The sequence below is a fragment of the Scylla paramamosain genome, chromosome 6 (assembly GCF_035594125.1).
Source record: "Scylla paramamosain isolate STU-SP2022 chromosome 6, ASM3559412v1, whole genome shotgun sequence".
NCBI lineage: Eukaryota > Metazoa > Arthropoda > Malacostraca > Decapoda > Portunidae > Scylla > Scylla paramamosain.
In genome coordinates this window covers 31,996,997-32,018,265 of record NC_087156.1, presented here as the reverse complement: position 1 = coordinate 32,018,265, position 21,269 = coordinate 31,996,997, and the positions used below count along the sequence as shown (strand labels likewise).

The window sequence follows — 21,269 nt, the reverse complement described above, 5'->3', positions numbered from 1 at the left end:
ACTAGATTTTCACTGAGTGAGCAGTTACTGTCCTCCTTAAGATAGAGGACCGGTGGTCTGCTGGTCTGGTGTTAGGTTGGAGCTAATGACTTCCCCAGAATACCCCAGCACTGCTTGCTTGCTTGCTGGGAAGATGCTCCCATTCATTCCATTAGGAAGTGGTTAACCTGATGACCTAAGCGGCCCACAACTGTTTTTCGCCGACGCCACCACGACCACCACCATCCTGTGTCTCTTACATGTAGAGTATTTATTTTTCTTGATGCTTGAGATATTGTCTTCTCAGTGAGCGGCAATGGCTTGCGATAATAATGATGATAATGATGATGATGATGATGATGATGATGATGATGATGATGATGTTAAGGCGGAAAAGAATTAAGAAAAGGAGGAAGACATGGACAAAGATACTATAGAGAATGACGATGAGGAAGGAGACGTTCGTTGTGAATTAAGTAACTTTTAAATATGTATTCACTGACACACACACACACACACACACACACACACACACACACACACACACACACACACACACACACACACACACACACACACCGTAATCCTTGAATTAAAACAACTTTCAACAACTTACATATCTATAACAAGTTTACGTTAAAACTTCTCACACCGCCTAAGTGGACAGGAGATGGGGGAGGTAGGGCAGTTCTGCGGGGATGCAGGCGGCGGGGAGGGCAATAACAAAAAATGTAATTTAATGTGTCAAAGGAACCAATGGGGAATACGCAGTGATGTTCACTGGCTCCGTGTGGGATAAGGAAACGGGAGTGTGAGCCGTTCTGACGGTTAACTATAATTTAACAGAGATGATCACGCTGTGCAAGCAAACATTTACGTCGAACACTGAATTACGTCAAGAATACACAGACGCGTACAATAGCCTATCTACACAAAGTGTCGTCTTACTGTGGTCTGTTTTATTCACCATCCTGCATCATGACTTATTTCCTATCAAAACAGGTATATTGCAAATAAACTTTATTTGTTTTTCAAGACATCAACTGTACAAGTCAATAACGTTTTAAAAATCATACATCACCTACGTAGGCTGCGTCGAAACCTTTGACACGGTATTCATTCTTTCCTTTAATTGTGGTGGAAAACATTGCTAAGCTTTTCTTACTGACAAATATTCTATGATTATTCAGGAAACATCGAAAATCTGATAATGGAAAACAAATGTTTAAGGCGCAAAAGTCTTTCATATTACAAATGTAATAAATAAATGACGGCGTCATTAATTGCTACGTTGAGCTGTTGAGGCATGACAGGATGTTACTGTATTTCGTATTCTTATCACATTTTTAGCATTTCGTAAGTACTATGTTATTAATTCTCCAATTTCCAATGAACCACATCAATACGGACAGATACGGACTGGATTTGGTTTCACATTTATAATCGCATTTTTTTTTCGAAATTTATTGATATAACTATAATTTACACATGGAATATTGTACTATGTTATATCTTATAATATAATAAGGTAAATAACACACACACACACACACACACACACACACACACACACACACACACACACACACTGAAATGTATCGCCGCGATCAACAGCGAATGTCTCCGTCACCACAGTGCCAGTCCTGAACACTGTGACAACACTGTGTAGAGCTGACTGTAAAAACATCACGGCGAGTCTTGCTATCTCAGAGGCATGTTGTCTTGTCACCAGTAAAAAGAAAACAATAACAACAACAACAATAGCAACAACAACAACAACAACAACAACAACAACAACAACAACAACAACAACAACAATAATAATAATAATAATAATAATAATAATAATAATAATAATAATAATAATAATAATAATAATAATAATAATAATAATAACAATGACAAAAAAGGCAAATTTGGTCGAGATATCAAAACTAAATCTATCACAATGTTTGACGTGCGTGTCTGTTGCATCAGAAAACAAAAATCATCTTCGGATCAACTGGTGTTGCTCTGAATCTGTCAGGATCATTAGCGAGTTGATGGCAAAGGATAAGCGTCGATAGGATGAACAGCGATTGTCAGTATGTCACAGGATAAAGGATTCTTAATTCTCAGCACAATAACAAACGAGTAACTGCTGGAGAGTCGAGGCAGGGAGTCCTTACTCTCCCAGCCTGACCTTTATTCTTAAAAATGGGTTTCCAGCCAATCTGAGGTGCGCAGCGCTCCAGCAGGATAAGGAAGTAAAACGGCTAATGCATATTTGACACCACCACCCAATACACACAGGCCACTCTCAAATATTCAGCACACAAAACATTCACCACCATAACGGTATCCAATTCACTTATCTGTAACACCCAGCATTCAACACCCACTTCCGTATCAACCGCCCAGTAGTTGCAAGCATCCATCAGTCATTCACATGCCACTAACCACATCCTTCCATTAAAACAAGTAATCATCGCCTTGCATACATCGAAAAAAAAAAAAAAAAAAACATTAGCATCTTGAATGGGTAGCTGGATCCTACTCGGCAGTCACAGCTTCCTCGTGATTCCCTGGAACGAATGCAAACGAAGCACGAGCAACATTCGCTGAGCCTCTGTCACTGTCATTTCCTCCCAGAGAAGTTTTAAAAACAAGTCTAAAAACAAAAAAAATAAAGTTTTGAAATGATATAAAAATTAAAAACATCCTTGTACAATTCTTTCCGGGTCTTTTTGTTGACTGACCGTGGCCTGACCGTGGACGCTCAGAGTGAGATCGAAATTCTGCAATGTTCCCTATCCAAAACTCAGAAAAATCAACTTGGTTTTTTACTGGAATTCAGGGACGATGATTGCACTCAGGTGATGGAGGGAACTTTTTTTTTGTGTGTGTGTGTGTGTGTGAGAGAGAGAGAGAGAGAGAGAGAGAGAGAGAGAGAGAGAGAGAGAGAGAGAGAGAGAGAGAGAGAGAGAGAGAGAGAGAGAGAGAGAGAGAGAGAGAGAGAGAGAGAGAGAGAGAGAGAGAAATGGAAATCAAATGACTTTTCGCTAAGTGTCTCTTCATTCATCTCTCTCTCTCTCTCTCTCTCTCTCTCTCTCTCTCTCTCTCTCTCTCTCTCTCTCTCTCTCTCTCTCTCTCTCTCTCTCTCACGTACGGGGCTGCCTGGTGAAGCGAGTCCGGATGTTTTGTGGGGAAAGAGAGTGGGGGGAGATGCGGCAAGTGATGGTCCGGTAAGTGGGACTGACGAGGCATCTCCGCCTGAATCACTCTGTACCCTGGCCACTGGAAAGGTTTGGCTCCTTATCCCCCTCTTATTGCAATGGAGTGTGTTGATGGAGGATACTTTGGTTGTTATTATAAGGACATAAGAACATAAGGGAAGCTACGTGATTGTCTGTGTACGTACTTCCATTTAACATCCCCATCCATAAATTTGTGTGATCTTTTAGAGCTCCCTAATGACTTGGCACTAACAGCATGATCACTAAAGCCATTCCATTCATCTACTACTCTGTTTGAGAACTAAGTCATTCTTATTTTTTTTTTTATAATCTAGTAATGGTAAACATGGTGGTGGTGGTGGTGGTGGTGGTGGTCGTGATGGTGGATGATGATGATGCCCTGATTTTGTTAAGTTAACTAAAAATCTTCACTCGCTGAAAAATAAATGTTGGTGACAGTACCCAAAAATTTTTATAATAGTCGAGTTTGTACAGTTTTTTTTTTTTTTCTTTGTTAACATAACTTAATTTACTAGCTGGAGTCATGCTGTCGTAACGGACGTGATATGCCCGCGGCGCAGTCCGGACGCAACACTGCCTCGATAAACGTCAACATCCAAACAGTATCTCTCCGCATTTGTTTGAACTCAATCTGCAAAACACATCACCACCAAGCAAACAAGGTTTCCACCAATAAACGCACGCACACACACACACACACACACACACACACACACACACACACACACACACACACACACACACACACACACACACACTGGAATATTACCATTATTGAGACATCTCAGGAACAACGATAATTCTGTCGTCAAATAACATATTCTTAGACTGTAGGGTGCCAGAGATGCGGTAAGTAGAGGATTATATTGATTCAAGATAAAAGCTGTGGACAGAAAAGCTTCCTTACTCGTGAGAAGGAGACAAGCGGCTTCCTTCCACTCCTTCCTTCTGCCAGTCAATCGACGAGCACTGTGAAAGCACTGAAGTAAAATCGCAATATTGGAAATATCCCAGACGTCAATATCACTTACAATGCCGCCACCCAAGAGCAATGAATGGCTGAGACCACCACGTGCACACACAAGTATCGCTAACAGCACAAGATTTCCTTCGAGCATCTTAGTATTGATTTACAAATCTTCAAACCGTATATAACTGAAGGTTCTTCTGAAACAAGAAACAGTATTTATTACATGATTTAGAATCCTACTTACGACAAAAGATGATGGGAAAATTATTAGCTTGATCTGTGCTGGAAATATGACTTATGTCAAAAGAGACATCAATATTATGAAGGTCTTCCTCCTCGCCAGGCTTTTATCTTTTTTGTCACCTGCAAGACACCCAAGAGTGATTGGGAAGGATTTCCTTTCCCATTCCCCAAGGAGCCCTTGGCTACATCGCAGATCAATATTATATCCTAGACCAGTAGTGGTGGTTCTAAGGCTTTAGGAACCCACGCAGGATATTACATTCCGCTTCTACCATCCCAATCTTCTTTTCCCTCCACATAAAACAGCCAACACTTCCCTTATCTCTGGCAGTTGACTTTTCAGATTGTATTATTTATCCTACTATTAATTATCAAGTAATTCTCAGTGAAATTTGCATTCGTTAGAAACGCCGTTCTGACAGAGGTATCTAAATGGTAATCTAAATGGCTGCCCTGTGGCTCGCCCCTCCCTGCTAGCCAGACATAACAAGAAAGCAGCGTGTGGGCCGAGCCGATGTTCACACATTTGCTTTCCTATTGTAACGCAGACCATTGTCTTTCCCCACGCACGGTGTTCCCTGAGTGACAGCGTTATGGAAGGACAGACGCCTCTTGAATACAAAACAGTAGCACGGCACACATCCATTGTGCCAAATTATCGCAGCAGTAGCCACAGATGCAGTAAGCGCCGTTCCATTAGTGCTGAAATACTGCCAGCAGGACGCCCACGCATCCACGTATTAGCTGGGATGAAGCAGCCTAGTGCCTCCAGACGAAGGCACCCCGCACCAGTATTACATAATTATTATGGAAACTTCTGCAAGGCCGGTTAGGTGGTAGTGATGGTGATGGTGATAATGATAATAACAATAATAATAATGATAATAATAATAATAATAATAATAATAATAATAATAATAATAATAATAATAATAATAATAATAATAATAAAAGCTTTGAATGTTGTCATTGATCCACTTTTTCACGTTTACAAAAGAATACAACACATCCCATTAGATAACATACTCAGGCACGCGCCTCCCTCGCCACCAAGACTCGCCCCTGCAGGAAGAACACTTGGCACCACGAAAGTTTCAGACGGACGACACATCTTAGAGTGAGTACCTAACTTGCTCTTTGGAAATATGTTAAGTAAATGGAACGAGGGCGGGAGGTGGGCATGGAAGGGAGTGTGGAGCCTTTAATGTGAGTGGTGGAGAGAGAGAGAGAGAGAGAGAGAGAGAGAGAGAGAGAGAGAGAGAGAGAGAGAGAGAGAGAGAGAGAGAGAGAGAGAGAGAGAGAGAGAGAGAGAGAGAGAGAGAGAGAGAGAGAGAGAGAGAGAGGAGGAGGGAGAGAGAGAGAATAATATGAATGAAGCTTAATTAACGAGGCCTGAAAAGAAGAAAAAACATTTACGTATATATTCTTACCCTTATAAATTAAATCACCGATAAAATTGTAACTAGGTATATATATATAAAAAAAAAAAAAAAAAAAAAACAGAGAAATAAAATGCACGAAACCTGGACTCGCCTCTATAAAATACTTCGTCAAATATTTTTCAATTACATTTGATCTCCACAACCTGCGGCCACGCTAACACATTATAAAAGTCCCATTTTACAACAATTTGGAAAGGCCACGTCTCTCTCTCTCTCTCTCTCTCTCTCTCTCTCTCTCTCTCTCTCTCTCTCTCTCTCTCTCTCTCTCTCTCTCTCTCTCTCTCTCTCTCTCTCTCTCTCTCTCTCTCTCTCTCTCTCTCTCTCTCTCTCTCTCTCTCTCTCTCTCTCTGTCTCTGTCTCTCTCTCTCTATCTATCTATCTATCTATCTATCTATCTATCTATCTATCTATCTATCTATCTATCTATCTCTCTACTCGCACATTAATCAAGTTTAGAGGCGGACCACGTCGTAGGGTTCAGATGCGTATTTCTCTCTCTCTCTCTCTCTCTCTCTCTCTCTCTCTCTCTCTCTCTCTCTCTCTCTCTCTCTCGAGTTTTCATCACATAAAAATTCCAATTATGATATTTTCTACTTTCATTCTGTGTTTTGTGATAATTGAATTTCTTTTATATCCTTTCCCTTTCCTCCTCCTCCTCCTCCTCCTCCTCCTCCTCCTCCTCTTCCTGTCTGCCTGTCTGTCTGTCTCTGCATCAACACACCCATTTTCTTCATCTCCTTTATTCACTGTCAGATCATCAGTATCGATTTTCATGGGCTGTCTGTTTCAGATACTCAACTGTGTGTGTGTGTGTGTGTGTGTGTGTGTGTGTGTGTGTGTGTGTGTGTGTGTGTGTGTGTGTGTGTGTGTGTGTGTGTGTGTGTGTGTGTGTGTGTGTGTGTGTGTGTGTGTGTGTGTGTGTGTGTGTGTGTGTGTGTGTGTGTGTGTGTGTGTGTGTGTGTGTGTGTGTGTGTGTGTGTGTGTGTGTGTGTGTGTGTGTGTGTGTGTGTGTGTGTGTGTGTGTGTGTGTGTGTGTGTGTGTGTGTGTGTGTGTGTGTGTGTGTGTGTGTGTGTGTGTGTGTGTGTGTGTGTGTGTGTGTGTGTGTGTGTGTGTGTGTGTGTGTGTGTGTGTGTGTGTGTGTGTGTGTGTGTGTGTGTGTGTGTGTGTGTGTGTGTGTGTGTGTGTGTGTGTGTGTGTGTGTGTGTGTGTGTGTGTGTGTGTGTGTGTGTGTGTGTGTGTGTGTGTGTGTGTGTGTGTGTGTGTGTGTGTGTGTGTGTGTGTGTGTGTGTGTGTGTGTGTGTGTGTGTGTGTGTGTGTGTGTGTGTGTGTGTGTGTGTGTGTGTGTGTGTGTGTGTGTGTGTGTGTGTGTGTGTGTGTGTGTGTGTGTGTGTGTGTGTGTGTGTGTGTGTGTGTGTGTGTGTGTGTGTGTGTGTGTGTGTGTGTGTGCTTCAGGTACTCACTCATTGCCTGCACACAACACCGGATCCAACACTCACCTGCAACAGAGAAAAAGAAACATATTAGAATATTTTTGTCTCTTGTATTCTTTGTTTCTCTATTCAGGAGAGACGGACTGACTCTTGACTTTTTCCTTCCCTGACATTGTTTTTGCCCTTAGATCTTCCTCCCTCGTGTATAAAAACTGAATAAATGAAAAAGGAAATACAACACAAGTTAACGAATCACGAAGTTTTTATGAGCATTACTTTTTTTTATATCCATCTCCGTTTTCTTTGGACTCCTTCAGTGAATGGCTTGTGCACAAAATACACCCGTTCCCTCTTATTGCACCGCTTTATTGCTCCCTGAGGTGTTGTAATGCTCAGCACCATAACCACCAAACAAAATATACCAGTCTATAGGGTGTTATAATACGATATTTCCCGCACAACCAACCTGTAATTTTCATTTACCTGGAGAAAACCATAAACTTGCCATTACCACAAGAGAGAGAGAGAGAGAGAGAGAGAGAGAGAGAGAGAGAGAGAGAGAGAGAGAGAGAGAGAGAGAGAGAGAGAGAGAGAGAGACGTATTAGCTCTTACGAAATTAAACTAAACTAATAATATATATATATATATATATATATATATATATATATATATATATATATATATATATATATATATATATATATATATATATATTAATTAGTTTAGTTTAATTTCGTAAAAGCTAATACGTCTCTCTCTCTCTCTCTCTCTCTCTCTCTCTCTCTCTCTCTCTCTCTCTCTCTCTCTCTCTCTCTCTCTCTCTTGTAGTAATGGTAAGTTTATGGTTCTCTCCAGGTAAATGAAAATTAATTTATAACATCATGTCCAAGTTTTTTTTTTTTTTCCCGCAATGTGATACACACTTCATTACTTCCCTTTCGTTAAGACAACCACCTAATTTCCACACACGATATGAATAGAATGAACAGAAATCGATGTTTACAAGTTGCCTCCACAAAACTTCGGTAAGGTAAAAATACAACATATTCAGATAAAGATACCATTCAGATACATATTTCTTTCAAAGCCAGCACGAGTGGTTACTTCTAGACAACAAAGAAACATACAGAAGGTTTAGCTGGCACCGTCCTCACCCCTTTCCCTCACACCCGCCCTGGCCCACTCCTACATAAGCCAGCGGAGGAGGGGGGTGTATTGGAGGGGCGATGGTAGGCTGGGGGATCAATAGAGAGCTTCTAACCTTGAAAAATCACGTAGAAGAAGGTTTGATGGCGGCGGGTTGTGTGGCTGAGTTGAGTGAGCAGCCTCCCAGAAAGACACTTAAGGGGCACATCATCTCAAGTTACCCTCAGGCAACCACCTCTCAGCGGCACTCCAGTACAGTACACACACACACACACACACACACACACACACACACACACACACACACACACACACACACACACACACACACACACACGACGTCTTTGCTCTCCTTTTTCTCATCCACTTCCACCTCATTATTCATCATTACCTTCTCATTATTCTGATCATTATTCTCCTCCTTCTCTTCCTCCTCCTTCTCCTCCTCCTCCTCTTCCACATTTGATATGTGGTAAAGTAGTACAGTACTTTATCCACCCTGGAATTGTCATCACTAGTTTCATATGGAAGACGTTCTCAGGTTCTCTCTCTCTCTCTCTTTCTCTCTCTCTCTCTCTCTCTCTCTCTCTCTCTCTCTCTCTTTCTCTCTCTCTCTCTCTCTCTCTCTCTCTCTCTCTCTCTCTCTCTCTCTCTCTCTCTCTCTTCCTCGTTTTCGCGCAATATAATCGTCTCCAGAAGCAAATCTGGTCCGTTCCAATGATGAAAACGTTGAATAAAATGTAAAGGGGAGCGATAAACACCTCGCACTCCTTTGCTCGCCCAGTGGCACCCAGTAAATTCATACGCCTCTCTCGCATGACACACTTCCTACCCTCCGTAGCTCAGATCAACAAGATAACAAGAATGGAGCTATATTTAAAAACCTTTAGGATATGTCGTTGCCCTTACGAGTACTTCCTGTTGCTCATTCTACTCGTACATCGCCCCCGTCCATACTCCGGTCTTCCCATTGTCCCCGAGGCCCTCCAGCAGTGACTAGTGTTAGCTGTTCACGTGCTTCAATTACCTCGTGTTTGCTTTCGCGCCAGGCAGCCATCCAGGAGGTATTTGCTTAATCTTTTACTTACAGTGTTCCCCTTTTTTTTTTCTTCTTTTCTCAGTCGTGTTACTGCCGAGGGATTGAATATATAGGAGTGCAGATTCGGTTTGAACGTTTCCCTTTCTCTACCTGGTTCTTTTTCTTTTCCCACTGACTATTCATCCACCCACCTAGCCACCCACCCACCCAGCCACACACACACACACACACACACACACACACACACACACATTCTGGTATCTTTTGTGTGGTGTGTATTCTTCTTTATCGCGTTGTGTTGCGTAGGTCTGTAATATTTGTAAGTTTGGGTACGTTTCGGTTTCACTGTTGAGTGAAGAAATAAGACACGATGCAAAATTGTCAGTGACTTCAAGCTCTTGTGTCTCCAGCCGTCACAACTGCCATTGACACCTAAATACTCAATCACGAAGCTGTATAGCCACAGATAGTAGCTCCCTACACCGACGACGAGGAACAAAGGAAACAATAAACTCAAAGAAACACATTCCACCTCAGCCCAGCACCACCGGACACTGAATCCACCCTGTCTTTGAAAAATTCCCTCACCGCAGCCTTAACTTTCGCCGCCGCGGGCCGTCAATCACTGAGGATTGTTACCCAACTCCTGTGAGGTGAGTCACATCCACTGGACCCAGTCGAAGTGAAAGTCTCGGCCCACTCATTCTACCGGGAGTTTTCTGTTGTTCCCAGGGAAGAAGCATCGAACAGAAAGGAGGAGGGGCAGGTGAGACGCTTACTGATGTGGCGTAACACATCAGTAAGCGTGATGTGTTGTCATGAAACTTTCCCGCTTCGTGAGAGGAAAGTAAAGTTAGCGGCGCAGTAGATAATAGGACGTGTGTGTGTGTGTGTGTGTGTGTGTGTGTGTGTGTGTGTGTGTGTGTGTGTGTGTGTGTGTGTGTGTGTGTGTGTGTGTGTGTGTGTGTGTGTGTGTGTGTGTGTGTGTGTGTGTGTGTGTGTGTGTGTCAAGTAGCGTTTAGCTAGCTAGAGAAACAATTCCGGTGAAGTTGCTGTAAATCCCACGATTAATGTTTCTCAGAAGACAATGATTGGAGAATTCGAGAAAAGGTACAAAAATTGTATTTCAGGGAACCACTTTATAAGAATTTCGCCTTTATTCCCTCATTTCTAAATGGACTTTTTCGCTACGACTAAAAGGAAAGAAGTAGACCTCGTCATGCGCCTTGCGGTACACAGGTGTACAACAAAAGTTACAGAATAGTAAAAGGAGGCAGGGATGAAAGAGATCTTGATGAAGAGACGATATAAGAAGAATGCTGAGGTAGCGGAAGGAATATACGGGAAGCTGGCAGAGGTGAGTGGAGTTGGTCGGGAGATGCCTTTGTCCTGCAGTGGACTCCTGGAAGTCGATAATGATGGTGAGTAGGTGGTGATAAGATAGTAGTGCCGCCTCATCAGCAAGTGTGAGGCACCTCCTTTTCTTCCTTCCATACGCATTTCTTTTTATTTCTTCTTTACGCACTTCCTCCTTCAAGGACACTACAAGCTTTACACTTGCACGCGTCATAAACAATGTATCAAAAAAAATTCGAATCCTTCAAAACGACAATACCACATTAAAATCTCACCATCCCCTTTTCTCCGCACTACGCCCTCCCTTTATTCCTCCGTCCTTCCTTCCACTCTCCAAGGTCCCATTAGGCCAACAATCGAGTTTCGTGTCTCATCTTCTGTCTATTCACTCCTGAGTGCCACACACACTCTCACCTCATATAACAACCCTGAAAAAACAGCAACACTTTTCTGTTTTCATCACCTCTCCTCCACAGGGCCAAAATATACTGAACTTTTGACTTTCTACTTTCATGTTGCGGCATTTAATTGTATTGTATTTTAAGCTGCTGAGTATCCCTTACTGTGAGTGACTGGCCTCCCTATCTCCCTTCGTAACATAAGCGAAAAGTCTCAACTTCTCGGCTTGTTTTAACTTTGCCATCTGTGCATCTCATCTTTCAGCAATTATCCTATCACCTTTTATACTCTTACTTCTGAAAAATGAACCTCATTCATCAATTACAATTTTTTTTTTAGAATCCTTTTCAATAATATCACAGGGAAGCTTTTAATCATAAATATCAATACTATTTCATACTACAACCACATATTTTCATATCTTTCACTGCTCCGTATTTCTAAACTCTTTGTTTTCTCATAAGGGTAATTTTCTGAGATTAGCTGGCTTCTCATGATTTTTTTTTCTGATGATGATGATACAGAATTCTTGTTAAACAATCTCTACAGTCACGACAACACCGTTGGCGACTCATTAACGTCTACCAAAGTCTGATGAAAGCAGCAGAAATAAGAAAACGCAATGTTTCAAAATACAGTCACTTGTCTATGTCGATTAGTCTCTCTCTCTCTCTCTCTCTCTCTCTCTCTCTCTCTCTCTCTCTCTCTCTCTCTCTCTCTCTCTCTCTCTCTCTCTCTCACGGGGCTTCTTACAGCAAATCTAAGGCATCGTCTTTGATCCTCTTCCCGCCCCTTCCCGCGGCATCCAATCCTCTCCTCGCGCCTCATACTCGTATTTTCACCCGTAATTGCACACCGCCCACCTCCGTGTATTTTTCGTTATTTTCCCATCACGTCTTAGTGTTTCATGGTATCATTTCTCACCCACGAGTATAAAATTTAGACTCGTGCCCTACATTACATAAATAGTCACCTTCGTCTTTATTTTCCTCTCTCTCTCTCTCTCTCTCTCTCTCTCTCTCTCTCTCTCTCTCTCTCTCTCTCTCTCTCTCTCTCTCTCTCTCTCTCTCTCTCTCTCTCTCTCTCTCCATTCTTCTCACAGTTGGCGTTGTTCGACATCGTTTTTATCCTCCTCATTTTCATAGGGTAGGGTAAAGAAGGGATTGAGTTAAGACCTTCATCACCGCCCGGCAAAATGTGAGACGGATACGTACTATTGAAAACCACAACAATAATAACAACACCACTACCACCACCACCACCAACAACAACAACAACAACAACAACAACGACAACAACAACAACAACAGCAACAACAACAATAGCAACAACAGCAATAGTAATAATAATAATGACAATAATAATTATGGTAGTGATTATTATTATTTTTGTAACACGTGTATTCACCTCTGGGTTTCCACAGCTGGAGTCACTCAGACGGTACTCAACCCTCACAAATATTGGCTTTTCTCACTCGTGTTGATGCAACAAGCACCGCAGTATAAAATTAGAGCGCGCCTGCCGCTGTATACAATGCAATAATTCGTTCCTCAAACACGGTATTGATTTACCAGCGCCTGATGGGTAATTATCTGAACAGCAATAAAACAATAACATGTTTTAATTACACATAGCGTGCCTATCTGAAACTACAAAAGCTGAATGTCTGTCTGCAAACACCATACTGAATATCGGCTAAAAACTGCCACACTGAATGAATATCAACGCATCACAACAAATAACAATAAAACTGAGCGCCTGCCTAAATAGTGACCGAGTGAGGCCTCCTCTTTTCCCTTCCCGATGTCGCCCCTCCTACAGGAAGGACGTTTTTAGCAACACCACTGAGCCAGCACTCGTCCACCGTGCCGTTTAAAAGCACTGAGGGACGCTCGCAATACACCTACTACCTCAACACCTCGTCCATTACCATCACCGCCACCATTATCATCACCGCCACTACCATCACCACCACCATTATCACCACCACCACCACCATCACCCACGCGCGAGAAAGAGAGCGGCTTAGTGCATTAATTATCAAGTTTTCTTTGTTGTACAGCCTTATTGATTGTTGTTTTCTTTGTTGCACAGCCCTAATGATTGTTGTTTCTTCTTAACAAGTCTCTAATACTGTGTAATGAGAACTATCCCACCTCTATGGAGACATATACTTCCCTTCTCTTTCTCTTCTTCTTTATCAACCCTCCAGACAATATTTCCTCTTTCCTTCTTTTCTCCTCTTCCGATTCCTCATCTACTCCTGCTCCATCTCTTCCTTCCAATGACTCACTTTTCCTCCTCTTTCTCCTCCTCCTTTCTTGCCGCAAACACCCAATAATAGCCCGCCAGCACCTCGCCTCCCTTTCCCTCCCACACACTGTCCCCTTTCCTCCTACGTCTTTCCTTTGAGTTAACCTGACAAAAGATGTTACATTCTCTCCCTGGCAGGGAATTCCCACTCTCTCTCTCTCTCTCTCTCTCTCTCTCTCTCTCTCTCTCTCTCTCTCTCTCTCTCTCTCTCTGCTGTCCACATCGGTCACACTCGCCCTCAGATATCCCCAATTTTCTCCTACACAAGAGTATCGCCTTAAAAGCTCTCACGGCAGCACCTACCGCGGACCAGAGGCACGCGTGAGTGTCCCTCAGCCACCACCACTGACCTCAACCAGGCGCGCACCAACTAATACCTTCATTTCTTTCACCCACTGTGTCGAGATTTAAGTTGCTTCAAGTGCGACGTGCCAGGCCGCCTCAAGCATTACTGTGGCTCTGCTCTCTGAAGGCTTTCATTCGTTTTCTTTGTTGAGACTGCTTAGCAATTTTTCATATATTCTTTTTAATATTTTTTGTCTATTTCTACAAGGAAGTGCAAAGAGGAAATGAAGACGACGTTCGATAACTCTGACATATTGACGGCTGAGCAAGACTCCAATATCTCTATCCTGGGGAAGGTGTGTGAAATCGTCATTTCTCACACCGACCTGCCAGCCGTTCACTCCTCTACATACGAGTGAACTCCATAAACGAGGGAACTCCATAAACTCCACTTAAGTAGCGCCACTTACTTGTCTCCATCCATTTATTTATTTACTCTCTTGACACGCGCCTCTCTGACCACACTCCTCCAAGGTCGTGGTAAATGTAGAGATATTTGAGAAGAGGAGAGGAGCGAGGAGCACACACACACACACACACACACACACACACACACACACACACACACACACACACACACACACACACACACATACATACACACACACACACACACACACACACACACACACACACACACACACACACACACACACACACACACACACACACTGGATCTATAGAGAGATTCCTCAGCCCTCGGCCACAACTACGACCCAGACTCTGGAAGCTGGAAAACTGGATCGTTCGAACTTTTTATCTTTCTTTTCTCTTTCCAGCTGCCCTGCCTCCTCTTTTTTATTTCCTCCTTTTTGTTCTTCCTATATCTGTCTCTTCCACTCTATGTTTATCTGCTAATATGTCTGTTTGTTTTTGTGTGTGTACGTCTCTCAGTCTGTCGGTATGCTGAGGGTCTCTCTCTCTCTCTCTCTCTCTCTCTTTCTCTCTCTCTAAACACACACAGAACGCCCACCACTTCCAGAGTCTCCATTTTCGGCGCCTCGAGAGAAGAAATAAAACCTCTGCCATAAAGAAGGGAAAAAAATTACCTTCCGTAAGAGGTGGAGGAGTCAGGCGTGGACGACCAGGAGGGCGTGGAGGGCGTGGAGGGCGTGGCGAGAGGCAGACCTTTGTTAACGTTACCTGAGGGCTCTCCTGTCGTGATGCTCTCTCCTTTCTTTCCCTCTCCTAGTCTCCTCTCCCTCCTCCACGTCCTCTCCTCCTCCTCCACCTCCTCTTCATTCCCCTCTTCTTTTTTACTTTTGCTCCTCTTCCACCTCTTTTCTCCTCTTCCTCCTATTCTTCCTCCACCTCCCTGAAGTACGGCGAAGGTGAAGAGTAAATGAAAGTAACTAAAATCTTGGAACAAATAGGCTTTTCAGGGCGTGAGTGCCAAGGTCACTACACTTATACTACAAGGGCACTACATTCCCTCCAGAAGCGCGGCTCATAGTAAGAATCAAAGGTAAATATCAATTCGATTCTCAGCGTAAAAATGGTTTTCTCATGTTTCGGAGTAAATTGAATTCATCTCTCTCTCTCTCTCTCTCTCTCTCTCTCTCTCTCTCTCTCTCTCTCTCTCTCTCTCTCTCTCTCTCTCTCTCTCTCTTTTCAGGATTTAAACGTCTTAGAAAAGCAAAAATAAAAAAAAAAAAAAAGAAATATTCACGTATGGGAATATGAAACAGCCTCCCGTGAACCTCGCCAACATGAAATCAAATAAGAGAATATAAAAGTCAATCCTGCTAATGCAATATCCGTTCAGATCCTTTAGTTCTGAAAGTCTCAAGGCGAAGGACAGACAAAAAAAAAAAAAAAAAGAAAAGAGGCAATCGGTCTGTGGAGAGCAAAAATGGAAAAAGAAGTTAATCCCTGCCAGAGTACAAGCGGAGATAAATCAGGTAAAATGTGGAGAAATTCTTACCCCATGGAGGTTTCTTGGAGGAGTGAGAAAGAGATAAGGTGAGTGAGGCAGCGCGGCCACCGGAAATGGGGAATGATTGGGAAGGGAAATAGATAAGACTGAGGGCGCTTGATTCTTGACTCTTAACTCTGCTGTTCTTGTTACTTTATGTTGTTGGGTTCGGAAAGTGAATGAATGCACCATGTATTTTTATTTTGTTTACTGCCTTGCTATGTTCAGTTACTTGTTCATCTATTTATTCACTATTTAATTACTCTTTGTTCACTCATTTCATCATTCATCGACGTATCTATCTATCTGTCTATCTATCTATCTATCTATCTATTCATTTATTCATGAATGTAATGCTCTGTATTTATTAATCTCTTGTTTGCTAGCAGGTACAACACCATCAACTCAACCATCTGAACACACACACGCACACACACACACACACACACAAACACACAGTTACACTTCCTTCACAGTTAACGTTTTGCATCCTCCCTCATCGGCTGCACAAGAAACAAAGGAAAAAATATAACACAGGCACCAGCTCTTTGGTCTTTGCCGTAAGGTAGCCGCCCTTCAGTGTTAAATGTAGCCGGTCTTTCCTTCTCCTTACAGCGGAACAGGTGATAAAAAGGGCCAAGTTTGCCTTCTCTTGTCACCCCAATTGCTACTATTGACAGTCTCCAGCAACGAGAGCAGCAACAAGCCGGCACATAACAGTCGAAGTTGTGCATGGAGAGGGGTGATAGACGCCTGCTAAGTGGTGTGGATGAAGCCCACTTCCCGAGCACCAGGGAGTCGCGCCCCCTTCCTGTGTAACCCCATTACGACCAAGGATAAAGGAGAAAGGAAAACATTTTTGGCCAAAATTATCTTCACAGAATTGCTGAATTTTGTTTTGAGGGCATACTTTTCTCTGAATTATGTTGAAGTAATGAATTAATTTCGAGGGAATGCTTGTGACGCGGATGAGGTGACCTTTCTTAGCTGAGGACGTGATTCTCATGCAAACTGAGTGATAAGGAAGCCCTGAGAGTATGTTATGGTGTGTGTGTGTGTGTGTGTGTGTGTGTGTGTGTGTGTGTGTGTGTGTGTGTGTGTGTGTGTGTGTGTGTGTGTGTGTGTGTGTGTGTGTGTGTGTGTGTGGGTGGGTGGGTGGGTGGGTGGGTGGGTGTGTGCGTCCGTGCGTGCGTGCGTGGGTGGGTGGGTGGGTGCGTGCGTGCGTGCGTGCGTGCGGACGTGCGTGTGCGTGAGCGCGAGCGCGTTCCAAACTTCGTGCTTATGTGCACACACCGCGATGAAGAACTAATAACCGTTACCAAACATTAAATACCTCACGCCTCTCCAACAGCAGCAACAGCAACAGCAGCAGCAGCAGCAGCAGTAGCAGCGGCAGCAGCAACAGCAGCAGCAGCAACAGCAGCAGCGGCAGCAGCAGCAGCAGCAGCAGCAAGTAAAACTTTACTAACTTTTATTTTCAAATCCGAAATAACTTTCTCCAGAGTAAAGCGAGCTGCGGACGACAATATACTCGTACACTATTTTTCAGGGAAGCCACTCATAATAACATTTATACAATACTAGAAGAACATGTCCCGGTCGGAATGGGATAACACTAATAACAAGCCAGCCTTTCGATGCATGGCTGATATATCTTTTGGCCACCGTGTGTTCACTCAACTCGCAGAAAAAACATCCGCGTCCTTCCCCCTCGCCGTCCCGCAGCACTACCAATCACTGACTGATCTGCCGCGTTGAAGTAAACATGTCTGCATGTTTGTTATTCTATTTCTTCGCTGTAATCCTGGCAGCTCGTAGTAGCTTCCCGCTGGCCTCAGGCAGCGGTTGCCGAGCCTAGGCTGGGAGTAGAAATTTGTGGAGACGAAACCAATCAGTGAAAGGTCAGGTGGTGGTGAGGAGTGGCTGCTGAAGGGTCGCAGCGAGGGAGATATCTGGGCGAGGGATGGAACTGGAAGGGGGGGCGTAAATGAGGACAGAGAGAGAACGATGAAAGAGTGGAGGCAGGGGAGGGCCGCCGGAAGTTCAAGTGTGGTGCTCGAGATGTTAACGGAGTCCTGCAGACTGTCCTGAGCGATCGAAGCGCCGCATTGGGACCTATGACCTTTCCTGCAGAGGCTCGCCGGATAGACCAAGACGTGACTCGTAATCAGCAAAGGTTCTGGTGGTTTCCCGGGGCTGCTGCGTCGCTCGTCCATTCCTCGGCAACACAGTAATAATGGTCCCGCCATCATGAAACCTCACACACGTCCCTAGATGGTCGCCACCGTGGGCGATAGCCTCCTGCTATTCAAAATCTGAGCCACAGGACCGAACTTAACGTTCCCTTCCCGCGCTCCTGAACATCATTATATTATTTACGATACTAAGAGGAAACTCATGTGTGCTTGCAACGGACTTAAAGAATTAATTGCATTTATAAGCGTATCCAGAAATGTAGCTGAATCATGGGTTAATGAAGAAATAAAGAACCTGCTTCCTACATCTTAGATATTACTCAAACACTCATTATTTTCTCTTGTCTACGCACATCTCTTACTTGCCAGGCATCCCGATGTTTACGGTCCTCCCGCCTCTTTTCTCTCTTCTCCAGCGGCCCCATCCCTACCAACTCACCAATACAGATGCTCCTTGCACGCAAGCTGACTAAATCCATGCCAAACTAAGTTTGATTATCGACTTGAATTAGAGCCTTAATGCCTCAGGCTGAGTTCCATACAAGCCTTGATTGAATCCTTGCAGCGTTTCCTTGGCTGCCTCCCTTCCTTGCCCACCAGCATGCCTCACCTCATCTCTCCTCATCTCTCGCCTGATACTAAGTTCACCCATCGTATCCTGTAGGCTCTATTGTGGTATATAAGTTTTCCAGTTGCCTCGGCGTCTGTGAAGCCAGTTGAAGCCGAGAAGCACGTGAAGGGAAGGAAATGGGATGCTGCAGCCGCGTTGGCGATCACATCTTGCTGACGTCCTGAGAATGGGCTTCGTGCTCGTGATCAAGGTAGAGGAGGAGAGGAGTGGCGTGTCCTGGGATTGGGACTGCACTGACTCGAGAAACAGAGAGACTGCCGATGAAGAGGTTAACCTGGTGAGAAGAGCTTTGACGATGTACCGCAGGAAGAGAGGGACGAAGGAGGAAAGGTAAGAGTGAGAAAAGAGTAAAAGCGGTAAGAACTGAAGCAAGAGCTGTAAGAAAGACGTACAAAAAAAAGAGTAGAAAAGGAAGGAAGATGAGTGTAAGTGAGCAGGAAGAGCACGTGATAGAAATTCAAGGACAGGATGATGGTCAAGGGAAAGAAAACCGCTGGAAAGATGTGGAGGAGGAGGAGGAGGAGGAGATAGAGAAAAGGAGTGTGGAAGAGGGTAAATAGAGGCGATGGAGTAAGTGAACGCAAGAAACGGTAAGGGAGGGAGAGCAAGACTGGACAGATGAAAAATAATGAAAGAAAATGTACGAAGGAGAAAAAGAACTAAAGAAATGATGAGAGAGAGAGAGAGAGAGAGAGAGAGAGAGAGAGAGAGAGAGAGAGAGAGAGAGAGAGAGAGAGAGAGAGAGAGAGAGAGAGAGAGAGAGAGAATAAAAGGAAACTTAAGTAAAATGGCTGAAACAAAACTCCTCGCCAATACTCAAGACATAACAGACAAAATATAACGAAACAAATAAAGAACCACTTACACTGAATTTTTTTTTTTACGTTTTCTATTATTTTATTCCCCCCCAAAAAAAAACGATTATTTATTTTTTTTTTTTTGTCAAGCCTTTATCTTTGTGACCTTCGGCTCGTCAGATTATCAGTGAAAACATGCAAATCAGGTACGCGATAATTCCGGTCGAACACTGTTTTTCCACGAAGGCGATTTAGTAGGCAGCATCAGTAACTCGATTTAGACCAATGCCTCCAACCGTTAATTACGCCATTAGCACCCTTCACCCACCAGGGAGTTGTAATTGCATATATTGTAGATAGTGCACAGAAACATGGATATTATGATGGACAATTATACGTAATTTGTCCGGGAAATGCCTTCCTCCTCCCCACACCAACCCCGGCACCACACCACCACGAAGCAAGGAGTAGGTGACACATATACATACATACATATTCATATATATAAAGACACACACGCAAAAAACAAAACAAAAAAAACAAGTGAATAAATAAAAGTCAGATTGGCATATAGAAAGACAAAATGACAAGACATGCGGACAGAAAAAGAGAAGACGAGAGAGGCAACCGCAAACACACAAAATACACACACAAGGCACATTCATACCCCTCCTTCTTCCCTCTATCTTAAATTTAAGTTCATGTCACGGAAGATACTGATCGACGTGTGTGTGTGTGTGTGTGTGTGTGTGTGTGTGTGTGTGTGTGTGTGTGTGTGTGTGTGTGTGTGTGTGTGTGTGTGCTCAGGTACACAAAGGTAGCCAGACTGCGCAACACCTGCCATTCAGTCAATACAACCTTCTTCTCCCTCTTCATTCGATTGCTCCTTTAGGATATCGCCTAAGCGGATCTCTTTTTCAGCGTGTTCGGTTTTCTGCACCTTCAGTTGCACCCCATGCCAAGCCTGTCTTCTTTCACTGCCTCCCGAATCCCTCTCTAAGGTTCTCCCGCCGGTTAGATCTATCTCCGGATCTTTTCCTCCCACAGACTCCTCGTCTCTCCTCTTAACATGCCGTCTCAGTGTCAACTCTCCAGCTTTGTCCCAAAACTGACTAAACACCAAAAAATCTGTAGTTGTATGCTGCAGTGCTTGTAAACACTCTCTAGGGAATTATTTTTCGACTCTAAACATGACAGAAACGCTGAAATTATCCCTTTACTGTCATTATCCTAAATTTGTTTCTTCTAAACTTGGCGATGTGATACAAGCGTGTTGTGCCAAAGTCAAGAGGCTTCGCAAACTGACAACCTTCATTCTCTCTGTTCCCGTTTACTATGCCAGACGTTAAACATGACAGCACCACAGTGACGCCCTTATAATGAGAGCATACATCGTAACGATAAAAAAAAAAAAAAAGACTAGTAATAAGAACTCAAATTTATGGTCGGTGTCTGCATTCCTAGAGATAAAGGATTACATAGTGAAATGTGAAATAAAATACAATGGAAAAATATATCTTACTGAAATGTCCTGCAAGATATTTGTGTCTCCCGTAAACCTGCAATGAGATCATCCAGAGACTCCTTTCAGCTCTTGCTCTCATACGAGTATCTCCCGCCAACCCCTTCACACAAGCCTCTCCTTGTTCCTCGCTGCACGAATTTTGTCCCTGGTTCTCCACACCTCTTCCACCTGACGCCTCGCCCTCTCTTCTCCCCTTGTTAACACTGACACACCTGTTTTCTGATGTTTCGCACGCCTTATCTCAGTATTCATCCATCTGTTTCAGCAAGGAGCACCTTTATGACCAGATCTATGCTTTTAACTTGT

At 43.5% G+C, this 21,269-nt stretch overlaps 1 protein-coding gene across 4 annotated transcripts in view; it reads right to left on the bottom strand.

The window, feature by feature from the left end:
• LOC135101608 (uncharacterized) overlaps positions 1-21,269 on the bottom strand; it is a 285,511-nt gene that overhangs the window by 172,293 nt on the left and 91,949 nt on the right. The window contains exon 1 of one of the 4 annotated variants that reach the window (XM_064005802.1): positions 7,332-7,350. The exons of the other annotated variants lie outside the window; for them this stretch is intronic. Within the exon in view, the coding sequence (XP_063861872.1) occupies positions 7,332-7,335 (4 nt within the window). The 5' untranslated portion in view covers positions 7,336-7,350. Of the gene's footprint in view, positions 1-7,331; positions 7,351-21,269 lie in introns of those variants that run through there. 4 annotated transcript variants of the gene reach the window in all.